Source organism: Bombina bombina, chromosome 6 (assembly GCF_027579735.1).
Source record: "Bombina bombina isolate aBomBom1 chromosome 6, aBomBom1.pri, whole genome shotgun sequence".
NCBI classification, from domain to species: domain Eukaryota; kingdom Metazoa; phylum Chordata; class Amphibia; order Anura; family Bombinatoridae; genus Bombina; species Bombina bombina.
Genome location: NC_069504.1, coordinates 811,054,544 through 811,076,736, shown reverse-complemented (window position 1 = coordinate 811,076,736; position 22,193 = coordinate 811,054,544). Strand labels below are relative to the sequence as shown.

Sequence of the window (22,193 nt, the reverse complement as noted above, 5' to 3'; positions counted from 1 at the left end):
GAAGTTCAACAACGCTGATTGCCCCTCACTGAGAGACTGATAGAATTACTTAAAACTCCCGTCCCATGTCGAAGAGTACTACACTCCATAAGAGACAAAACAAACTTCTGACACTTCTCTGCCAACCTCCTGGGACGAAAGGCAAAGAATGACTGGGGGATGAGGGAAGTGGGAGGATTATTTAAGCCTTTGGCTGGGGTGACTTTGCCTCCTCCTGGTGGCCAGGTTCCTAATTCCCAAAAGTAATGAATGCAGCTGTGGACTCTTTCCATTTAGGAAGAAAAAGTAAATTGGAAAGTTGTTTAAAATTGCATGCCTTATCTGAATCATAAAAGTTTAATTTTGACTAGACTGTCCCTTTAACAATATTAGCCAGAACATGCGCTTCCTATGTGCCACCCATATTATGTAGACTTGGTGCCATGGTCTCACCAGGTCCCATTACATAGCTAGCCCTGGCCATTTGGCCTCCACAAAAACAAAACAAAGTGAATAAAGACCCACACAAACTTTATTATGGTGTTAATAAGTGTTGCAAATAATGGCTAGTGAAATCAGTTTGTAATATTCAAAACCACTTACAGCTCAGATTTGAGCCTTTCAGTTAAGTTCTCCTGGTCAATCTGTTCTTCCTTGCCATACCAGCGATGATGAGAAAGCAAGGCAACATTTTTGGCTGAGATGGCACTCATTTCCATGGCACTTGCAGCCCATTCTATGCTATTAATGTAATACATTCTGTCATGGAGAATAACAGGAGGTAGTTTTTCTGGAGGATTGTATACAGGATAAGCCAGCCACTTTTTCACAATTACTGCATGATACGATTCAAAAAGGAGATGCAGCTGATCTTCTCTTAGTGGCTCAGTCGAAAAAACCTTCCATACTTTAAGATCATTGAGTTTTGTATTCTCTGTTTGAGATGGTTTCACAGGACTCACAGCACCAATACTGCTAAAGAACAATTTGGGATCATTTGTTGTCAAGATTTCAGATAGCTTAAACTGGCAGGGTAGCAGACACCCAAAGAAGGAGGCATTGATCCGTCCATGTACAAACGTGGCTACTGTTTGTTGGTAGCGTTTGGAGAAAGTCTCAATGGGAGGGCTGAAACCCAGGAAGTTAATGTTGGAAATGCCCTTGTTGAGAGGAGTTGCAATCACTAATATATCATACATGTCCAAGTGGGAACCTTCCGAGGTCTCATAGCTTACTTCGTATAGCTTCACTGATCCACCTACAGTATAAAAACAACGATTTATACACAATAGGCAAGGGTTTTTTAAAGTTATTATATATAACCTACACAGAGACTATCGCGTAGGTTACCAATACGACAAAAAGTTATTGTAATGAAACAGGATAACATAACTTGTTGCCATGAGGTTCTGAGCTTTGATGCAACAGGCCATATGCAAAGATTTACTACAGCTTCCGGTATAAGCCCAGTTGACTTACATATTAAAATAGTATTTTAACTGAACCTGAAATACTTGTGACTTTTTGTGAATTCTACTGATAAATTAAAGGGAAAGGAAATCAACAGTTAAACTTGCATGATTCAGATAGAGCATGTAATTTTAAGACACTTTTAAATTCACTTCTATTTTCAAATGAGCTTCATTGATATCAATTGTTGAAAAGGAATGCACACATATCCTACACTAGTGGGAGCTAGCTGCTGATTGGTACCTGCACACATTTGTCTCTTGTAATTGGCTAACTAGATGTGTTCATCTAGCTGCTAGTAGTGCAATGGTGTTCCTTCAGCAAAGGATAAAAAGATAATGAAGCTAATTTGATAATAGAAGTAATTTGAAAGGTTGTTTAAATTTTTATGTTCTATCAAAATCATGAAAGAAAATGTTGGGGTTTCCTGAGCCTTTAATAAAAATATAAAATCTTCATATTACTAACATATATTTACATTAACATTATATTGTCACATTCCCATTGCACCTCACTTGTAATACCAGCGCATATTCGCGTGCACAGGTATTACTAACTTGAGCGCAAATATTTTGCGCTCAATTTGTAATCTAGCCCTAAATACATGCAACAATTAAAACATCAAAATATATGTTAAAGTTATGGTAAACTCTCCCCTTTTTAAAATCAGATCTGGAATGTTAGTTATATTTTAGATGGAGTTTAATAAATCAGTTATAACAAAGATGCGCTATAACTTACTTTTTAATATAAATATGAAATTTAAATACCCCGCGCTCCGCTGCCCACTTCAAAACAGAATTTATGCTTACCTGATAAATTACTTTCTCCAACGGTGTGTCCGGTCCACGGCGTCATCCTTACTTGTGGGATATTCTCTTCCCCAACAGGAAATGGCAAAGAGCCCAGCAAAGCTGGTCACATGATCCCTCCTAGGCTCCGCCTACCCCAGTCATTCGACCGACGTAAAGGAGGAATATGCATAGGAGAAATCATATGATACCGTGGTGACTGTAGTTAGAGAAAATAATTCATCAGACCTGATTAAAAAACCAGGGCGGGCCGTGGACCGGACACACCGTTGGAGAAAGTAATTTATCAGGTAAGCATAAATTCTGTTTTCTCCAACATAGGTGTGTCCGGTCCACGGCGTCATCCTTACTTGTGGGAACCAATACCAAAGCTTTAGGACACGGATGATGGGAGGGAGCAAATCAGGTCACCTAGATAGAAGGCACCACGGCTTGCAAAACCTTTCTCCCAAAAATAGCCTCCGAAGAAGCAAAAATATCAAATTTGTAAAATTTAGTAAAAGTGTGCAGTGAAGACCAAGTCGCTGCCTTACATATCTGATCAACAGAAGCCTCGTTCTTGAAGGCCCATGTGGAAGCCACAGCCCTCGTGGAGTGAGCTGTGATTCTTTCAGGAGGCTGCCGTCCGGCAGTCTCATAAGCCAATCGGATGATGCTTTTAAGCCAAAAAGAGAGAGAGGTAGAAGTTGCTTTTTGACCTCTCCTTTTACCAGAATAAACAACAAACAAAGAAGATGTTTGTCTGAAATCCTTTGTAGCCCCTAAATAGAATTTTAGAGCACGAACTACATCCAAATTGTGCAACAAACGTTCCTTCTTTGAAACTGGATTCGGACACAAAGAAGGCACAACTATCTCCTGGTTAATATTTTTGTTAGAAACAACTTTCGGAAGAAAACCAGGTCTAGTACGCAAAACCACCTTATCTGCATGGAACACCAGATAAGGAGGAGAACACTGCAGAGCAGATAACTCTGAAACTCTTCTAGCAGAAGAAATTGCAACCAAAAACAAAACTTTCCAAGATAGTAACTTAATATCTACGGAATGTAAGGGTTCAAACGGAACCCCTTGAAGAACTGAAAGAACTAAATTGAGACTCCAAGGAGGAGTCAAAGGTTTGTAAACAGGCTTGATTCTAACCAGAGCCTGAACAAAAGCTTGAACATCTGGCACAGCCGCCAGTTTTTTGTGAAGTAAAACAGATAAAGCAGAAATCTGTCCCTTCAAAGAACTTGCAGATAATCCTTTCTCCAAACCCTCTTGTAGAAAGGATAGAATCTTAGGAATTTTTATCTTGTTCCATGGGAATCCTTTAGATTCACACCAACAGATATATTTTTTCCATATTTTATGGTAAATTTTCCTAGTTACAGGCTTTCTAGCCTGAATAAGAGTATCAATGACAGAATCTGAAAACCCACGCTTTGATAAAATCAAGCGTTCAATCTCCAAGCAGTCAGTTGGAGTGAAGCCAGATTCGGATGTTCGAATGGACCTTGAACAAGAAGGTCCTGTCTCAAAGGTAGCTTCCATGGTGGAGCCGATGACATATTCACCAGGTCTGCATACCAAGTTCTGCGTGGCCACGCAGGAGCTATCAAGATCACCGAAGCCCTCTCCTGATTGATCCTGGCTACCAGCCTGGGAATGAGAGGAAACGGTGGGAATACATAAGCTAGGTTGAAGGTCCAAGGTGCTACTAGTGCATCTACTAGAGTCGCCTTGGGATCCCTGGATCTGGACCCGTAGCAAGGAACCTTGAAGTTCTGACGAGACGCCATCAGATCCATGTCTGGAATGCCCCATAATTGAGTTATTTGGGCAAAGATTTCCGGATGGAGTTCCCACTCCCCCGGATGGAATGTCTGACGACTCAGAAAATCCGCTTCCCAATTTTCCACTCCTGGGATGTGGATTGCAGACAAGTGGCAGGAGTGATTCTCCGCCCATTGAATTATTTTGGTCACTTCTTCCATCGCCAGGGAACTCCTTGTTCCCCCCTGATGGTTGATATATGCAACAGTCGTCATGTTGTCTGATTGAAACCTTATGAATTTGGCCATTGCTAGTTGAGGCCAAGCTTTGAGAGCATTGAATATCGCTCTCAGTTCCAGAATGTTTATCGGGAGAAGAGATTCTTCCCGAGACCATAGACCCTGAGCTTTCAGGGGTTCCCAGACCGCGCCCCAGCCCACCAGACTGGCGTCGGTAGTGACAATGACCCACTCTGGTCTGCGGAAGCTCATTCCCTGTGACAGGTTGTCCAGGGTCAGCCACCAACGGAGTGAATCTCTGGTTCTCTGATCGACTTGGATCGTCGGAGACAAGTCTGTATAATCCCCATTCCACTGTTTGAGCATGCACAGTTGTAATGGTCTTAGATGAATTCGCGCAAAAGGAACTATGTCCATTGCTGCAACCATCAAACCTATTACTTCCATGCACTGCGCTATGGAAGGAAGAAGAACAGAATGAAGTACTTGACAAGAGCTTAGAAGTTTTGATTTTCTGGCCTCTGTCAGAAAAATCTTCATTTCTAAGGAATCTATTATTGTTCCCAAGAAGGGAACTCTTGTTGACGGGGATAGAGAACTTTTTTCTACGTTCACTTTCCACCCGTGAGATCTGAGAAAGGCTAGGACAATGTCCGTATGAGCCTTTGCTTTTGACAGAGACGACGCTTGAATCAGTATGTCGTCCAAGTAAGGTACTACTGCAATGCCCCTTGGTCTTAGCACCGCTAGAAGGGATCCTAGTACCTTTGTGAAAATCCTTGGAGCAGTGGCCAATCCGAATGGAAGTGCCACAAACTGGTAATGCTTGTCCAGAAAGGCGAACCGTAGGAACCGATGATGTTCCTTGTGGATAGGAATATGTAGATACGCATCCTTTAAATCCACCGTGGTCATGAACTGACCTTCCTGGATGGTAGGAAGAATTGTTCGAATGGTTTCCATTTTGAACGATGGAACCCTGAGAAATTTGTTTAGAATCTTGAGATCTAAAATTGGTCTGAATGTTCCCTCTTTTTTGGGAACTATGAACAGATTGGAGTAAAACCCCATCCCTTGTTCTCCTAATGGAACAGGATGAATCACTCCCATTCTTAACAGGTCTTCTACACAATGTAAGAATGCCTGTCTCTTTATTTGGTTTGAAGACAATTGAGACCTGTGGAACCTTCCCCTTGGGGGCAGTTCCTTGAATTCCAGGAGATAACCTTGAGAAACTATTTCTAGCGCCCAAGGATCCTGAACATCTCTTGCCCAAGCCTGAGCAAAGAGAGAGAGTCTGCCCCCCACCAGATCCGGTCCCGGATCGGGGGCCAACACTTCATGCTGTTTTAGTAGCAGTGGCAGGTTTCTTGGCCTGCTTACCCTTGTTCCAGCCTTGCATCGGTCTCCAGGCTGGTTTGGTTTGAGAACTATTACCCTCTTGCTTAGGGGGTGTAGAATTTGAGGCTGGTCCGTTTCTGCGAAAGGGACGAAAATTTGGCTTATTTTTAGTCTTAAAAGATCTATCCTGAGGAAGGGCGTGGCCCTTTCCCCCAGTGATGTCTGAAATAATCCCTTTCAAGTCAGGGCCAAACAGCGTTTTACCCTTGAAAGGGATGTTAAGCAATTTGTTCTTGGAGGACACATCCGCTGACCAAGACTTTAGCCAAAGCGCTCTGCGCGCCACAATAGCAAAACCTGAATTTTTCGCCGCTATTGCAAAGTGGCGTCTAAGATAAAAGAGTTAGCCAATTTAAGTGCTTGAACTCTGTCCATAACCTCCTCATACGAAGATTCTTTATTGAGCGACTTTTCTAGTTCTTCGAACCAGAAACACGCTGCTGTAGTGACAGGAACAATGCATGAAATTGGTTGTAGAAGGTAACCTTGCTGAACAAACATCTTCTTAAGCAAACCCTCTAATTTTTTATCCATAGGATCTTTGAAAGCACAACTATCTTCTATAGGGATAGTAGTGCGTTTGTTTAGAGTAGAAACCGCCCCCTCGACCTTGGGGACTGTCTGCCATAAGTCCTTTCTGGGGTCGACCATAGGAAATAATTTCTTAAATATAGGGGGAGGAACAAAAGGTATGCCGGGCCTTTCCCATTCCTTATTTACAATGTCCGCCACCCGCTTGGGTATAGGAAAAGCATCGGGGGGCACCGGGACCTCTAGGAACTTGTCCATCTTACATAATTTCTCTGGAATGACCAAATTGTCACAATCATCCAGAGTAGATAACACCTCCTTAAGCAGAGCGCGGAGATGTTCTAACTTAAATTTAAATGTAATAACATCAGGTTCAGCTTGTTGAGAAATTTTTCCTGAATCTGAAATTTCTCCCTCAGACAAAACCTCCCTCCTGGCCCCTTCAGATTGGTGTGAGGGTATGTCAGAACCATTATCATCAGCGTCCTCATGCTCTTCAGTATCTAAAACAGAGCAATCGCGCTTTCTCTGATAAGTGGGCATTTTGGATAAAATGTTTTTAATAGAATTATCCATTACAGCCGTTAATTGTTGCATAGTAAGAAGTATTGGCGCACTAGATGTACTAGGGACCTCTTGTGTGGGCAAGACTGGTGTAGACACAGAAGGGGATGATGCAGTACCATGCTTACTCCCCTCACTTGAGGAATCATCTTGGGCAACATCATTATCAGTGGCATCATTGTCCCTACTTTGTTTGGACACTATGTCACATTCATCACATATATTTAAATGGGGAGGAACCTTGGCTTTCAAACATACAGAACATCGTCTATCTGATGGTTCAGACATGTTAACAGGCATAAACTTGATAACAAAGCACAAAAAACGTTTTAAAATAAAACCGTTACTGTCACTTTAAATTTTAAACTGAACACACTTTATTACTGAATATGTGAAAAAGTATGAAGGAATTGTTCAAAATTCACCAAAATTTCACCACAGTGTCTTAAAGCCTTAAAAGCATTGCACACCAAATTTGGAAGCTTTAACTCTTAAAATAACGGAACCGGAGCCGTTTTTACATTTAACCCCTATACAGTCCCTGGTATCTGCTTTGCTGAGAACCAACCAAGCCCAGAGGGGAATACGATACCAAATGACGCCTTCAATAAGCTTTTTCAGTGGTTCTTAGCTCCTCACACATGCATCTGCATGCCTTGCTTTCCAAAAACAACTGCGCATTAGTGGCGCGAAAATGAGGCTCTGCCTATGACTAGAAAAGGCCCCCAGTGAAAAAGGTGTCCAATACAGTGCCTGCCGTTTTTTTAATACAATCCCCAAGATTAAAAGAACTATTTATAGTTATAATCCACTAAATATACTTATAAAGTAATCATTTTAGCCCAGAAAAATGTCTACCAGTCTTTAAAGCCCTTGTGAAGCCCTTTATTCTTATACTAAACTAAGAAAATGGCTTACCGGTTCCCATAGGGAAAATGACAGCTTCCAGCATTACCAAGTCTTGTTAGAAATGTGTCATACCTCAAGCAGCAAAGTCTGCCCACTGTTTCCCCCAACTGAAGTTACTTCATCTCAACAGTCCTGTGTGGAAACAGCCATTGATTTTAGTAACGGTTGCTAAAATCATCTTCCTCTTACAAACAGAAATCTTCATCTCTTTTCTGTTTCAGAGTAAATAGTACATACCAGCACTATTTTAAAATAACAAACTCTTGATTGAAGAATAAAAACTACATTTAAACACCAAAAAACTCTTAGCCATCTCCGTGGAGATGTTGCCTGTGCAACGGCAAAGAGAATGACTGGGGTAGGCGGAGCCTAGGAGGGATCATGTGACCAGCTTTGCTGGGCTCTTTGCCATTTCCTGTTGGGGAAGAGAATATCCCACAAGTAAGGATGACGCCGTGGACCGGACACACCTATGTTGGAGAAAAGTAAATTTTTCTGTGAGCTAACGTTTTGAATTTTTGTCCAATCAGCGCTCTCCCCATATGGCCCTTGTGTGCAGGGTATTTGAATTTCATACCTATATTAAAAAGTAAGTTTATAGCACAACTTCATTACAACTGATGTATTAAAGGGGACACTGAACCCAAATTTTTTCTTTCATGATTCAGATAGAGCATGCGATTTTAAACAACTTTCTAATTTACTCCTATTATCAAATTTTCTTTGTTCTCTTGCTATCTTTATTTGAAAAAGAAGGTATCTAAGCTTTTTTTTTTATTCAGACCTCTGGACAGCTCTTTATTGGTGGATCAATTTATCCACCAATCAGCAAGAACAACCCAGGTTGTTCACCAAAAATGGGCCGGCATCTAAACTTACATTCTTGCATTTCAAATAAAGATATCAAGAGAATGAAGAAAATTTGATAATAGGAGTAAATTATAAAGTTGCTTAAAATTGCATGCTCTATCTGAATCACAAAAGAAAAAATGTGGGTTCAGTGTTCATCTAACATATCACTAACATTCTGCATCTGATTTTAAAAAGGGGAGAGCTTACCATCACTTTAACAGTAAAGATAATTTCAGAGATTTTACTAAGCAGACCTTAAAAGGATAGAAAGGTCAAAATTCAAACGTGCATGGGTACATTTCAATTTTAAATAGAAGCATTTTTTCATTATATTTCCATTAGCAAAAATGATCCTAGTAAAAGTAATGAATGTTTTTTTCAGCAGCATACACACATATACTGTGAGGACATGAACACCAGTATTCAAACGCCTGCTCAGAGACCCGATGGTGGTGTTCATTTGTGTCATATTATCCCCTGCTGACAATCTGAGCAGGAAGGACATTTGAATACTGGTGTCCAGGCCCTCACAGCATACGAGCGTATTCCGCTGATCTACAGTAATAACGTTTACTAGATATAGAAGTATATTACTGCTTCAATTTGTAACTGAAATGCACCCATGCGCGTTTCAATTTTGACCTTTCTATCCCTTGAAAGGTCATGAAACCTAATTTTTGTGTGTGTGCAATTCATACAGAGCACACTAGTAAAAAAAGTTTCCAATGTGCCTCTATTATCAAATTTAATTTGTCCTAACAGAATTCTTCATTGAAGCTGTAGATGAAACATGAAAGGAAACACTTGCTGCCACCTAGTGCTCTTCCAAATGTATAACAGTTATAATACTGAAGCCATAGATTGCTCCAGCCACACATGCACGTCCCTACACTTTCCTTCCTGCCTTTTAACAAAGTGTTCCAAGAGAACAAAGTAAATTTGATAAGAAAAGTACATTTGGAAAGTTTCATTTTAAACTTTACACTAATAATCATGAAAGAAGAATTGGGGGGGGGGGGGGTTTATGTCCGTTTAAGATTGCCATTTAGATGGGTAATATTCCTGCAGATTGATAAATGCTCACCTGTTCTTAATGGACGTGTTCTTTCTTGCACTGAGGTGACAGTGCCCTGAATTAATTGTGCCTTAGAGGCATAAATAAGACCAGAGCACACAAGCTTGTTCCCACCTTCCACTGACCAAAGCCCTGAGTCTGTACCAGCCAGAGACACTGCTCCTATGAAACAAAGTCAGACAAACATTAGTACACAGTAGATTTGCATAATCAACAAATGCAAGATAGCAAGACAATGCAATAGCACTTAATATGAACTTCAAATAAGTAGATTTTTTTTCTGACAATTTTAAAAGTTATGTCTTTTTCCACTCCCCCTGTACCATGTGGCAGCCATCAGCCAATCACAAATGCATACACGTACCATGTGACAGCTATCAGCCATTCACAAATGCATACACATACAATGTGACAGCCATCAGCCAATCACAAATGCATACACATACCATGTGACAGCTATCAGCCATTCACAAATGCATACACACTTATTCTTGCACATGCTCAGTAGGAGCTTGTGACTCAAAAAGTTTAAATATAAAAAGACTGTGCACATTTTGTTAATGGAAGTAAATTGGAAAGTTGTTTAAAATGGCATGCTCTATCTGAATAATGAAAGTTTAATTTTGATTGAGTGTCCCTTTAAAACTGTTTTTAAAAAAATATAACCACTTTACACAAATGACCTTCCTTAAATGCATATAAAAACCCCTTTTATCAGACATACATTTAAAAAAAAAAAGTTTCTAATTTACTTCTATGCTTCGTTCTCATGGTATTCTTTGGTGAAGAGATACTTAGGTACTAGGTAGGTGTCTGGAGCACTATATGGCAGGAAATCATCATGCTGCCATATAGTGCTCCAGACACATGAATGCTCCTGAGCTTATGTACCAAGAAAATTTGATAATAGAAATAAATTAGAAAGTTGTTTCCCTGTCTGAATCAAATAATTTGACAACATTTTTAGGGGTGAGATATGTAAGAAAGTATAGCAACCTATTGTTAGGGAGCATGAAAGGTCATTTGCCAATCTGAACTGCATCATTTCCTATTTTTTCCTATTTTAATTTAGTAAAGTGGTTTAAGAATTTGGATAAGATGTTTTGTATGCGATCCCTCGTAATGTACTTTAACCCCTTCATGCGGGAGCAAATGTTTAACATCAGAACGAAGGAAATCACGCGAATGTTGATGTGATCGTGTGATTTCAAGACCAGGATCAGATCATTGGGCACACACCCCAGTCCAATTCCTGCCTTGGTCAAAGGGAGAGGCTGCAGGACGCCGTACAAGGAAGAACTTGCCATGCCATCCTCAAGGCGTTAAATCCTAGTGCTGTTTGGACAGCATGGAACGTCCTAATGGCGTAAAGTAGTTAAAGGGACATTAAACACTAAATAGATATCATGCATCTCCCTTATTATAGGTGCTGCCATTTTGGAACCTAGGTTACACTGCAGATATCTGAAGGAGAGTTGCTGCACACGTGCAAACATATCAGCACTGGAATGCAATGAAAGGTACATTTCAACATGGTAGCACCCATGACTAGAGGGGGGCAGGAAATAACATCAACAATACTATGTCTATAAAACATATTTAATGTTCCTTTAACTTTTTGGGGTGGAGTTTTTGTTTTATTTCCAAATAAAAGCAGCATATATAAATAATAATAAAAATAATAATAATAATACATTTTCAATGGTTTAGACATAATTATGAGCTTGTACAGAGATTTAATACCAACATATTTATATAAGATATGTTTTTAACATTTTGCTGTTGTTGTTGTTGTAACATATTTTGAATTTCTGCCTCACTAACCCTAACAAGTTATGCAATTAAAGCAGACCATAACCCTACCTGTTTAAAGGGATAATTCGTTCTGCAAATATAAGAACTGGTTTGACTATGTCAATTAGTAGCATCAGAATTTCTCTCCCAGTCTGCTTTATAAAAAGTGTATCTTTCTATAAAAGAGCTGGAGGTGTCCAAACTAAATTAATTTTGGAATTTTATATAAACATAAAACACATAGGCCTTGATTACAAGTGGTGCGCAAAAATATTAGAACAATACAGCTTTTTATTTTTGCGCTCATATTAGAAGTCCAAAGTTCTTTTTTGTCGCTCATTCAACAGCAGAGCACACTAACATCTGCACGTCAGTGCTGGGGTTCTACATCCCTCACACAATTAATTTCTAAGGAGGCAAGTAAAATTCTTGTTGGATATTGCTCGAGAGCTACGCTGATGGTGTGCTAACTGGATGGAGCAAGTAGTGCAGTTCTTCATAATGTTCTGTGCTATACTGCTAATCATAATGGTTTACATTTACAGGTCTTGGAAAAAACGCTGCATTTTTTAGCTGTATTTTGGATTGTGCTCAAGCATAACCTTTTTAACTCACCATTTGCAATACGAGCGAGCTACTAGCACTCCCTGTGCTATCCATTAATAGTATAAAGAAATCTAAGAAGTATCAACCACGTTAGGATGCTTTCATTAAAATATTTAACCATTCACTAGATTGTGTGTTAGAGAGTTTGCGCAAGGTCACACAAAAGACAGCACACCCTGCATTATTGATTATGCTCCTTTTGTAATCTAGCTCATAGTGTGCAGGAGGAAATAATGTTTCAGACAAGCTCTATAAATATAGCTCAGGAGAAATGCGCCAAGTTATAATGCAGGCAGCAAAAGCTGATAAGATACATAGATGATTAAATGAGACCAATCCCACTCAAATAAACAAATACCCACACTCAGGTTAAAGGGACACTGAACCCAAATTTTTTTCTTTTGTGATTCAGATAGAGCATGCAATTTTAAGCAACTTTCTAATTTACTCCTATTATCAAATTGTCTTCATTCTCTTGGTATCTTTATTTGAAATGCAAGAATGTAAGTTTAGATGCCGGCCCATTTTTGGTGAACAACCTGGGTTGTCTTTGCTGATTGGTGGATAAATTCATCCACCACTAAAAAAGTGCTATCCAGAGTTCTGAACCCAAAAAAAGCTTAGATGCTTTCTTTTTCAAATAAAGATAGCAAGAGAACGGAGAAAAATTGATAATAGGAGTAAATTAGAAATTTGCTTAAAATTGCATGCGCTATCTGAATCACGAAAGAAAAAAAATTGGGTTCAGTGTCCCTTTAAATACGTTTGTTCTCTGTGTACTCTGTTTATAGTTGTGTGTTACTTGTATAAAATGTGACCAAATTTATTGTTCCTGTGCTTTAAAAAAAGAAAGAAAAAAAAAAAAGAAAAGAAGGAAAATGATCTTCAGGCTTTCTGCCATGTGTTAATAATGTGTTAATAATGTGTTAATAATGTATAGTAAATCAAAATTAAACACTCAAGATTCAGGTAGGGCATGCAGCTGTACACTAATTTCAAATTTACTTTAATTATCAAATTTGCTTTGTTCTCTTGTTATCCATCGTTGTCTTTAAAGGAATACTAAACCCAATTTTTTTCTTTCACGATTCAGATAGAATGTAAAGCTTATGAGGCGGCCCATTTTAGGCCCTTTTTAAATAAAGATAGCAAGAGAATAAAGAAAATTTGATAATAGGAGTAAATTAGAAAGTTGCTTAAAATTGCATGCTCTATCTGAATAATTAAAGAAAAAAAATGGGTTTATTATCCCTTTAACAGTCTATGGAAGCAGTATTTGCCACACTGTATAACACTGCAATAAACAATGTTACAATCACTGCTGCCAGATGGCTTAAGACACACGCACACTCCTGAGCTCACCAAGAATTATCCTTTAACAAAGGATACCAAGAGAACTAAGCAAAATTGAAAGGAAAAAAAAAAACTGTCCCATCAGTGATTCATGAAACTAGGTAATTTTGGCACTAACAGTCTTAGACCTTCAAATACTATTGCTTTTAATGGAAGTGCTGACTAACAACTACATGACTATCTGGGTAGAACAATCATGGTGCCCGCATGCACAGTTTGTCCCCTTCTGCGACTCACGCATGCGCATAGGGCATTTATGACCCCTCATATAACCTAAATATTGAAACAAATGCAAGGTGCGCTAAAAAGCATCGCTATTATGATGTAGTGTGTGCGCAACTTGTGACAAACAAAGATGGTGGACACGTTCGTTTCGGTTAAGTGCGCATGCGATAGATCATGAAGATTACTGCCCATGCGATTTGTAGAGCTTGTTTCTATGACTGATATTATAATTACAGACTCTTCCTAATGCAGCGGGATTGGAGGAAGCGCTATTGTGAACTTGGGGAAAGTTGCAGCAGATTTTTGGATAACAAAAATCTATTCATTCTACATATTTAGAAGCTTCGTTTTGAACAAAAAAGTAAGTGAATTTACAAGAAGATATTCATGTTTGTAATACAGGTTTTTTGAAAATGGCAGTGTACAAAGATTTATAACCCTTTAAGCAAAAAACATAAATTATGACTTATCAGATAATTTTCTTTCCTTCGATACAGGAAGAGTCCACAGCTGCATTCATTACATGTGGAAATACAGAACCTGGCCACCAGGAGGAGGCAAAGACACCCCAGCCAAAGGCTTAAATACCCCCCCCCCCCCCCCACTTCCCTCATCCCCCAGTCATTCTACCAAGGGAACAAGGAACAGTAGGAGAAATATCAGGGTGAAAAAGGTGCCAGAAAAAAAAAAAAATTAGGGTGGCCCATCGGAGAACACGAAACAAACAAATGAAATACAGCACCCACCACACACAGAGGCACGGAGAAGGCTTACCAAGCCCAACAGAATCCACACAAAAGAGTTTTCTCCAGCTGTAATATATAAAACGACCTTTATTGCTTATACAGGGTCCAGAAAAGCAACGTTTTGGGCTGACACATAGTGAACATAATAGTGTTTAAATAGCCATAATGGCGCCAAACAATTGTGATTAACACATAAATATTGCCATCTAGTGGTACAAAAAGTGAACAATTCACATAAAATATGAAAAATTCGTATGCATCCATTACAACAAAATTAATGCAACACTTCCCCCCTAGTGGTTATAAAAAAGGAAATTTATGCTTACCTGATAAATTTATTTCTTTTACGATATTACGAGTCCACGGATTTCATCCTTACTTATGGAATATCGCCTCCTGGTCAGCAAGAGGAGGCAAAGAGCACCACAGCAGAGCTGTATATACAGCTCCTCCCTTCCCTCCCACTCCAGTCATTCGACCGAAGTTAGGAAGAGAAAGGAAAAGCCAAGTTTAACAAAAATAAAGACCTGTCTTAGAAAATGACAGGGTGGGCCGTGGACTCGTCATATCGTAAAAGAAATAAATTTATCAGGTAAGCATAAATTTCCTTTTCTTTTACAAGATATGACGAGTCCACGGATTTCATCCTTACTTATGGGATACAATACCAAACCTATAGGACAAGGACGAAAGGGAGGGACAAGACAGGAACCTAAAAGGAAGGCACCACTGCTTGAAGAACCTTTCTCCCAAAAACAGCCTCGGACGAGGCAAAAGTATCAAATTTGGAAAATTTGGAAAAAGTATGAAGAGACGACCAAGTTGCAGCCTTGCAAATTTGTTCAACAGAAACATCATTTTTAAATGCCCATAAGGAAGCCACAGCCCTAGTAGAATGAGCCGTAATTCTTTCAGGAGGCTGCTGTCCAGCAGTCTCATATGCAAAACGGATGATACTCTTCAGCCAAAAAAAAAAGAGAGGTAGCCGTAGCTTTCTGGCCCCTACGTTTTCCAGAAAAAACAATAATGAAGATGATTGACGAAATTCTTTAGTCGCCTGCAAGTAAAACTTCAGGGCACGGACCACATCCAAGTTATGTAACAGACGCTCCTTCTTAGAAGAAGGATTAGGACACAATGAAGGAACAATAATTTCCTGATTAATATTTTTGTTGGAAACAACCTTAGGAAGAAAACCAGGTTTGGTACGTAACACTACCTTATCGGAATGAAAAATAAGGTAAGGAAAATCACATTGTAATGCTGAAAGCTCAGAAACTCTGCAAGCAGAAGAAATAGCAACCAAAAATAAAACTTTCCAAGATAACAATTTAATATCTATGGAATGCATAGGTTCAAACGGAACCCCTTGAAGAACCTTAAGAACTAAATTCAAACTCCAAGGAGGAACAATAGGTCTAAACACAGGCCTGATTCTAGTTAGAGCCTGACAAAAAGATTGAACATCCGGAATATCTGCCAGACGTTTGTGTAGCAAAATAGATAAAGCAGAAATCTGTCCCTTTAAGGAACTTGCTGATAACCCTTTCTCCAATCCTTCTTGGAGAAAAGATAAAATCCTAGGAATCCTAATCTTACTCTATGAGTAGCCCTTGGATTCGCACCAATAAAGATATTTATGCCATATCTTATGGTAAATCTTTCTAGTAACAGGCTTACGTGCCTGGATCAAGGTATCAATGACCGAATCAGAGAACCCTCGCTTAGATAAAATGAAGCATTCAATCTCCAAGCAGTCAGCTGCAGAGAAACTAGATTCGGATGATGGAAGGGTCCCTGAATGAGGTCCTGCCTCAATGGAAGCTTCCACGGTGGCAGAGAGGACATGTCCACCAGATCGGCATACCAAGTCCTGCGAGGCCACGCAGGAGCGATGAGAATCACCGAAGCCCTCTCCTGTTTGATCCGAGCAATCACCCAGGGAAGGAGAGCAAACGGTGGAAACACATAAGCTAGGTTGAACGACCAAGGCACTTCCAAGGCATCTATCAGTTCGGCCTGAGGATCCCTGGACCTGGATCCGTATCTCGGGAGCTTGGCATTCTGACGAGGTGCCATAAGATCCAGCTCCGGTCTGCCCCATCTGAGAATCAGGGTGGCAAAGACCTCCAGATGGAGTTCCCATTCCCCCGGATGGAACGTGTGTCTGCTCAAAAAATTTGCTTCCCAGTTGTCCACTCCTGGGATGTAGATTACTGACAGATAACAAGAGTGAGCCTCCACCCACCGAATTATCTTGGATACTTCTGTCATCGCTAAGGAACTCCTTGTTCCTCCCTGATGATTGATGTAAGCCACAGTCGTGATGTTGTCCGACTGAAATCGGATGAATTTGTCCAAGGCCAACTGAGTTCAAGCCTGAAGTGCATTGAATATTGCTCTCAACTCCAGAATATTGATTGGAAGTAGAGACTCCGACCGAGTCCACACACCCTGAGCCTTCAGGGAATTCCAGACTGCTCCCCATCCTAGTAGACTGGCGTCCGTTGTCACTATCACTCATGTGGGAAGCACGTCCCTTGGGACAGATGATCCGGCGACAACCACCAAAGAAGAGAGTCCCTTGTCTCCTGATCCAGATCTATCTGAGGAGACAAATTTGCATAATCTCCATTCCACTGTCTGAGCATGCTCAGTTGTAGAGGTCTGAGATGAAAACGAGCAAACGGAATGATGTCCATTGCCGCCACCATCAATCCAATTACCTCCATGCACTGAGCCACTGATGGCCGAGGATTGGACTGAAGGAATCGGCATGTGTTCAGAATCTTTACCTTTCTGACTTCCGTCAAAAAGATTTTCATGGATATAAAGTCTATTAGGGTTCCCAGGAAAGGAACCCTTGTCTGTGGACTTAGTGAACTCTTTTCTAGATTCACCTTCCACCCGTGAGTCCTTAGAAAGGATAGAACAATGTCGGTATGAGACTTTGTCAGCTGATAAGACGCCTGGATCAGAATATCGTCCAGATAAGGCGCCACTGCAATGCCCCGCGGTCTGAGAACCGCCAGCAGAGACCCTAGAACCTTCGTGAAGATCCTGGGTGCCGTGGCCAGCCCGAAAGGAAGGGCCATGAACAGAAAATGTTTGTCCAGAAAGGCAAACCTCAGGAACTGGTGATGATCTCTGTGGATAGGAATATGAACATATACATCCTTTAAGTCCACGGTAGTCATATATTGACCCTCCTGGACCAATGGAAGAATTGTCCGGATAGTCTCCATCTTGAAGGATGGAACTCTGAGAAACTTGTTTAGACTTTTGAGATCTAAAATGGGTCGGAACATTCCCTCTTTTTTGGGAACCACAAAAAGATTTGAGTAAAACCCCGCCCCTGTTTTGGAACGGGACAAATTACTCCCATAGTGGAGAGGTCTTTTACACAAAGTAAGAACGCCTCTCTTTTTATCTGGTCTACAGACAATCGTGAAAGAAGAAACCTTCCTCTTGGAAGGAATTTTTGAACTCCAACTGATACCCTTGAGACACGATTTCTAGTGTCCAGGGATCCTGAACGTCTCTTATCCAAGACTGGACAAAGAGAGAAAGTCTGCCACCTACCAGATCCGGTCCCGGATCGGGGGCCGCCCCTTCATGCTGTCTTGGGAGCAGCAGCGGGCGTCTTGGGCTGTTTACCCTTGTTCCAAGCCTGGTTGGGTCTCCAGGTGGGCTTGGCTTGTGAATAATTCCCTTCCTGTTTAGCGGCAGAGGAAGGGGGGATTCCTTTGAAATTACGAAAGGAACGAAAATTCGTCTTTGTTTAGATGTTTTGTCCTGAGGGAGGAGATGACCCTTAACTCCCGTAATGTCAGAAATTATTTCTTTCAAATCAGGCCCGAATAGGGTCTTTCCCTTGAAAGGAATAGCCAAAAGCTTAGATTTAGAGGACACATCCGCAGACCAAGATTTTAACCATAAAGCTCTTCGTGCTAAGATGGAAAATAACAAACTCTTAGCAGCTAATTTGGTTATCTGAAAGGAAGCATCCGTAATAAAAGAATTAGCCAGCTTCAGTGCCTTAATTCTGTCCTGTATTTCCTCTAAAGAGGTCTCAGTTCTAAGAGACTCTTCTAGAGCGTCAAACCAAAAAGCAGCCGCAGTCGTGACTGTTACAATGCAGGCCGCCAGTTGCAATAAAACCCACTGATGAATATAGAGTTTTTTGAGAAGACCCTCCTCCAACTTCTTATCCATGGGGTCTTTAAAAGCACAACTGTCCTCGATAGGGATAGTCGTACGCTTCGCCAGGGTAGAAATAGCTCACTCCACCTTAGGGACCGTCTGCCAAGAGTCCCGAACAGTGTCAGCTATAGGGTACATTTTCTTAAAAATAGGAGAAGGGGAGAACGGGATACCCAGTCTTTCCCATTCCCTAGCAATAATCTCCGAGATTCTCTTAGGAACCGGAAAAACATCGGAATAAGAAGGGACCGCTAAGTATTTGTCCATTTTACTCAATTTCTCTGGTGGGACCACAATAGAGTCACAGTCGTCCAGAGTCACCAAAACCTCTCGCAGTAAAAGCCGGAGGTGTTCAAGCTTAAATCTGAAGGACATGACGTCCGAATCTGTCGGGGTTAATGCACTTCCTGAGTCAGACAGTTCCCCCTCAGACAGGGCCTCACTACCCCCCAATTCAGAGCCCTGGGAAGGTATTCAACAACTAGTTAAACTAATTGTAATAGAGGATACAATCCAGTTTAAGAAAAGAAAACCAATACTGCAATAGTATAGTACTGGTTAACTCTGCTGATGCGAAAGTATATTTAAATTAAAATAGTTCCATTCCATTCATACAATTAAATTTTATTAAATCAACAAGGAACTCACACACACTCAAATAACAGAGCTGAAAGAATAAAAGCACTTAAACTCTGTTGATTGCACTATGGCAATAAAGTATAAGAACCAATATTTGGAGTATCACCCAGTCCTCTGTCAAAATTTAAAGTGTTTAAATATGGACTAAGCCCTTACAATCCGAGGGCTAATTATTTGTATCATTACACTATTAAAGACCAGAGGCTGGGAAGGCTATAGTAGGTTCAATAAAGCATATTTTCAACAAGAGTAAGCAGGTTAAAAAACGAACAGGAGAGACTGAGCTACCCCTGTCGGACCCCTGACGCGCGTTTCACAAACGCTTCCTCAGAGGGGGTCCATTTTACTCAATTTCTCTGGTGGGACCACAATAGAGTCACAGTCGTCCAGAGTCACCAAAACCTCTCGCAGTAAAAGCCGGAGGTGTTCAAGCTTAAATCTGAAGGACATGACGTCCGAATCTGTCGGGGTTAATGCACTTCCTGAGTCAGACAGTTCCCCCTCAGACAGGGCCTCACTACCCCCCAATTCAGAGCCCTGGGAAGGTATATCGGAGATAGCCATTAAAGCATCAGAAGTCGCAGGGACCACATGGGCCTCTGACCTTCTGCGTTTGCCTTGTAACACTGGCAACTTAGATAAAACTTCTGTAAGAGTGGATGACATAACTGCAGCCATATCCTGCAGAGTGAATGAAGTGGACGCGGTTGAGGAACACGGCGTCGCTTGGGCGGGCGTTAAAGGTTGTGACGCTTGGGGAGAAAGTTGCGGCATATAGTCTCATCAGTCTGAGAAGCATCCTTAGACATACTTGCATTAAAGAAAATGTGTTCTTTACATTGTAAAGCCCTCTCAGTACATGAGGGACAAAAAGTAATAGGGGGTTCCACATTGGCATCTAAACACATAGAACAGGTACTTTCCTGAAGTTCAGCCATGACAAACAAACCAGCAATAGCAATATTGATCATCTTTTACTTAATTAAAATTAATTTTGAAAGCCAAAACTTATAAAAAAAAATTTGAAATAAAACAAGCCTACTGTGTCTTTAAAAAATAAAACCGCAATAATTTTTCTGCTCCACAACAAAACTATGCAACAATAGGGAGCACTATAAAATCTTTAGTAAATATTACTCTGTTTGCCCAGTTCAGCTATGCATAAGGGTTTAACAAACTTTTGGCACTTGCACCTCGCCACAGCTCTGCTGCGGCGCCTACCTGCCCCCATGAGACACTGAATACTCCGTGAGCAGCACTCCCAAGTCTGTTTGTGAAGTTGCATACACAAACTGACTTAGGCCACACCGGAGCCCAGAGACCTGCTGCCGATCGAGGATCCGGATGACAACTGCGCGGCTAAGCGCGCGAAGCTAGGCCCCGCCCATCGTGGGCGTAAATCAAGTCCCTAGCAAGGAAACCGCATGGGAAGAAAAAAAATGTCGTTTAACCACATAAACCATAATAAAGAGAACCGCCAATGTGCCCCTCAAATAAAACACACTCCCCTGTCCAGTCATAAGTTTCACCACAGATAACGTTGTAACCCTTTGGGAACAATCCGCAATCTCCCAGCATCAGCCCACAACATAGTATACCCACTGGGTGAAGCACACATCAGTTTACTGAAAAAAACACAGTTGATAGCACCCAATAGAGAGGGGAACCCCAGGCACACCATTCATGATCACTGTGCATACTGATTACCCCTCCCCGGTATAGGGAATAAATGTCAGTCTGTTCTGATATATCTTAGTTTCCCCAGAAGCAAATGACTGCACATACCTCAATTCTGAGCGCAGCATGACATGGTCCCACACAATGAAGATGCTCTTTTCACCACCTTCAGCTCTGTGGGAACAAGCAGGGTCTTAGATAATGTTTGCTAAGACCATCATCATCAGGGCAGCATTGAATGACGATTTCTGTCTACCCTGAGAAAAATAGTACTCACTGGTACCATTTAAAAATAAAAAACTCTTGATTGAAGAATCTAAACTAACACCTCACTTTACCTCTTCCTATCACTAACACAGGCAAAGAGAATGACTGGGGTGGGAGGGAAGGGAGGAGCTATATATACAGCTCTGCTGTGGTGCTCTTTGCCTCCTCCTGCTGACCAGGAGGCGATATCCCATAAGTAAGGATGAAATCCGTGGACTCGTCATATCTTGTAAAAGAAATACATGTGCAACATAATGCAATACCTAGTTAAAAAATTTTTTTTATTTATACAACAAATATGAATCAAATTACATATAGATAATCACAATTAAATTGATCTATCAAAAAATATAAAAAATGTATATATTTAATTGTCAAATATATGAATACTCAGTATGAAAAAGTTTAATCATAAAAATTAAAAAAACATTTTTTATGTAAGAACTTACCTGATAAATTTCTTTCATATTGGCAAGAGTCTATGAGCTAGTGACGTATGGGATATACAATCCTACCAGGAGGGGCAAAGTTTCCAAAACCTCAAAATGCCTATAAATACACCCCTCACCACACCCACAATTCAGTTTAACGAATAGCCAAGTAGTGGGATGATAGAACCAGAAAAGATAAATAGACTAGAAGTCTTCCTGAAATCTTTAGTAGCTTCAACATAATATTTCAAAGCTCTTACCACATCCAAAGAATGTAAGGATTTCTCCTAAGAATTCTTAGGATTAGGACACAAGGAAGGGACAACAATTTCTCTATTAATGTTGTTAGAATTCACAACCTTAGGTAAGAATTTAAATGAAGTCCGCAAAACTGCTTTATCCTGATGGAAAATCAGAAAAGAAGATTCACAAGAAAGAGCAGATAATTCAGAAACTCTTCTAGAAAAAGAAATGGCCAAAAGGAACAACACTTTCCAAGAAAGTAGTTTAATGTCCAAACCAAATTAAGACTCCAAGGAGGAGAGATTGATTTAATGACAGGCTTGATACGAACCAAAGCCTGTACAAAACAGTGAATATCAGGAAGCTTAGCAATCTTTCTGTGAAATAAGACAGAAAGAGCACAGATTTGTCCCTTCAAG

The 22,193-nt window shown here is 40.5% G+C and overlaps 1 protein-coding gene across 1 annotated transcript in view; it reads right to left on the bottom strand.

Moving 5' to 3' along the window:
* Nucleotides 1-493: 493 nt before the first annotated feature.
* PCYOX1 (prenylcysteine oxidase 1) overlaps nucleotides 494-22,193 on the bottom strand; it is a 188,798-nt gene continuing 167,098 nt past the window's right edge. The window contains exons 5-6 of the mRNA XM_053718162.1: nucleotides 9,600-9,752; nucleotides 494-1,237 (exon numbers count right to left, since the gene is read on the bottom strand). Of these exons, the coding sequence (XP_053574137.1) occupies nucleotides 579-1,237; nucleotides 9,600-9,752 (812 nt within the window). The 3' untranslated portion in view covers nucleotides 494-578. The remainder of the gene's footprint in view (nucleotides 1,238-9,599; nucleotides 9,753-22,193) is intronic.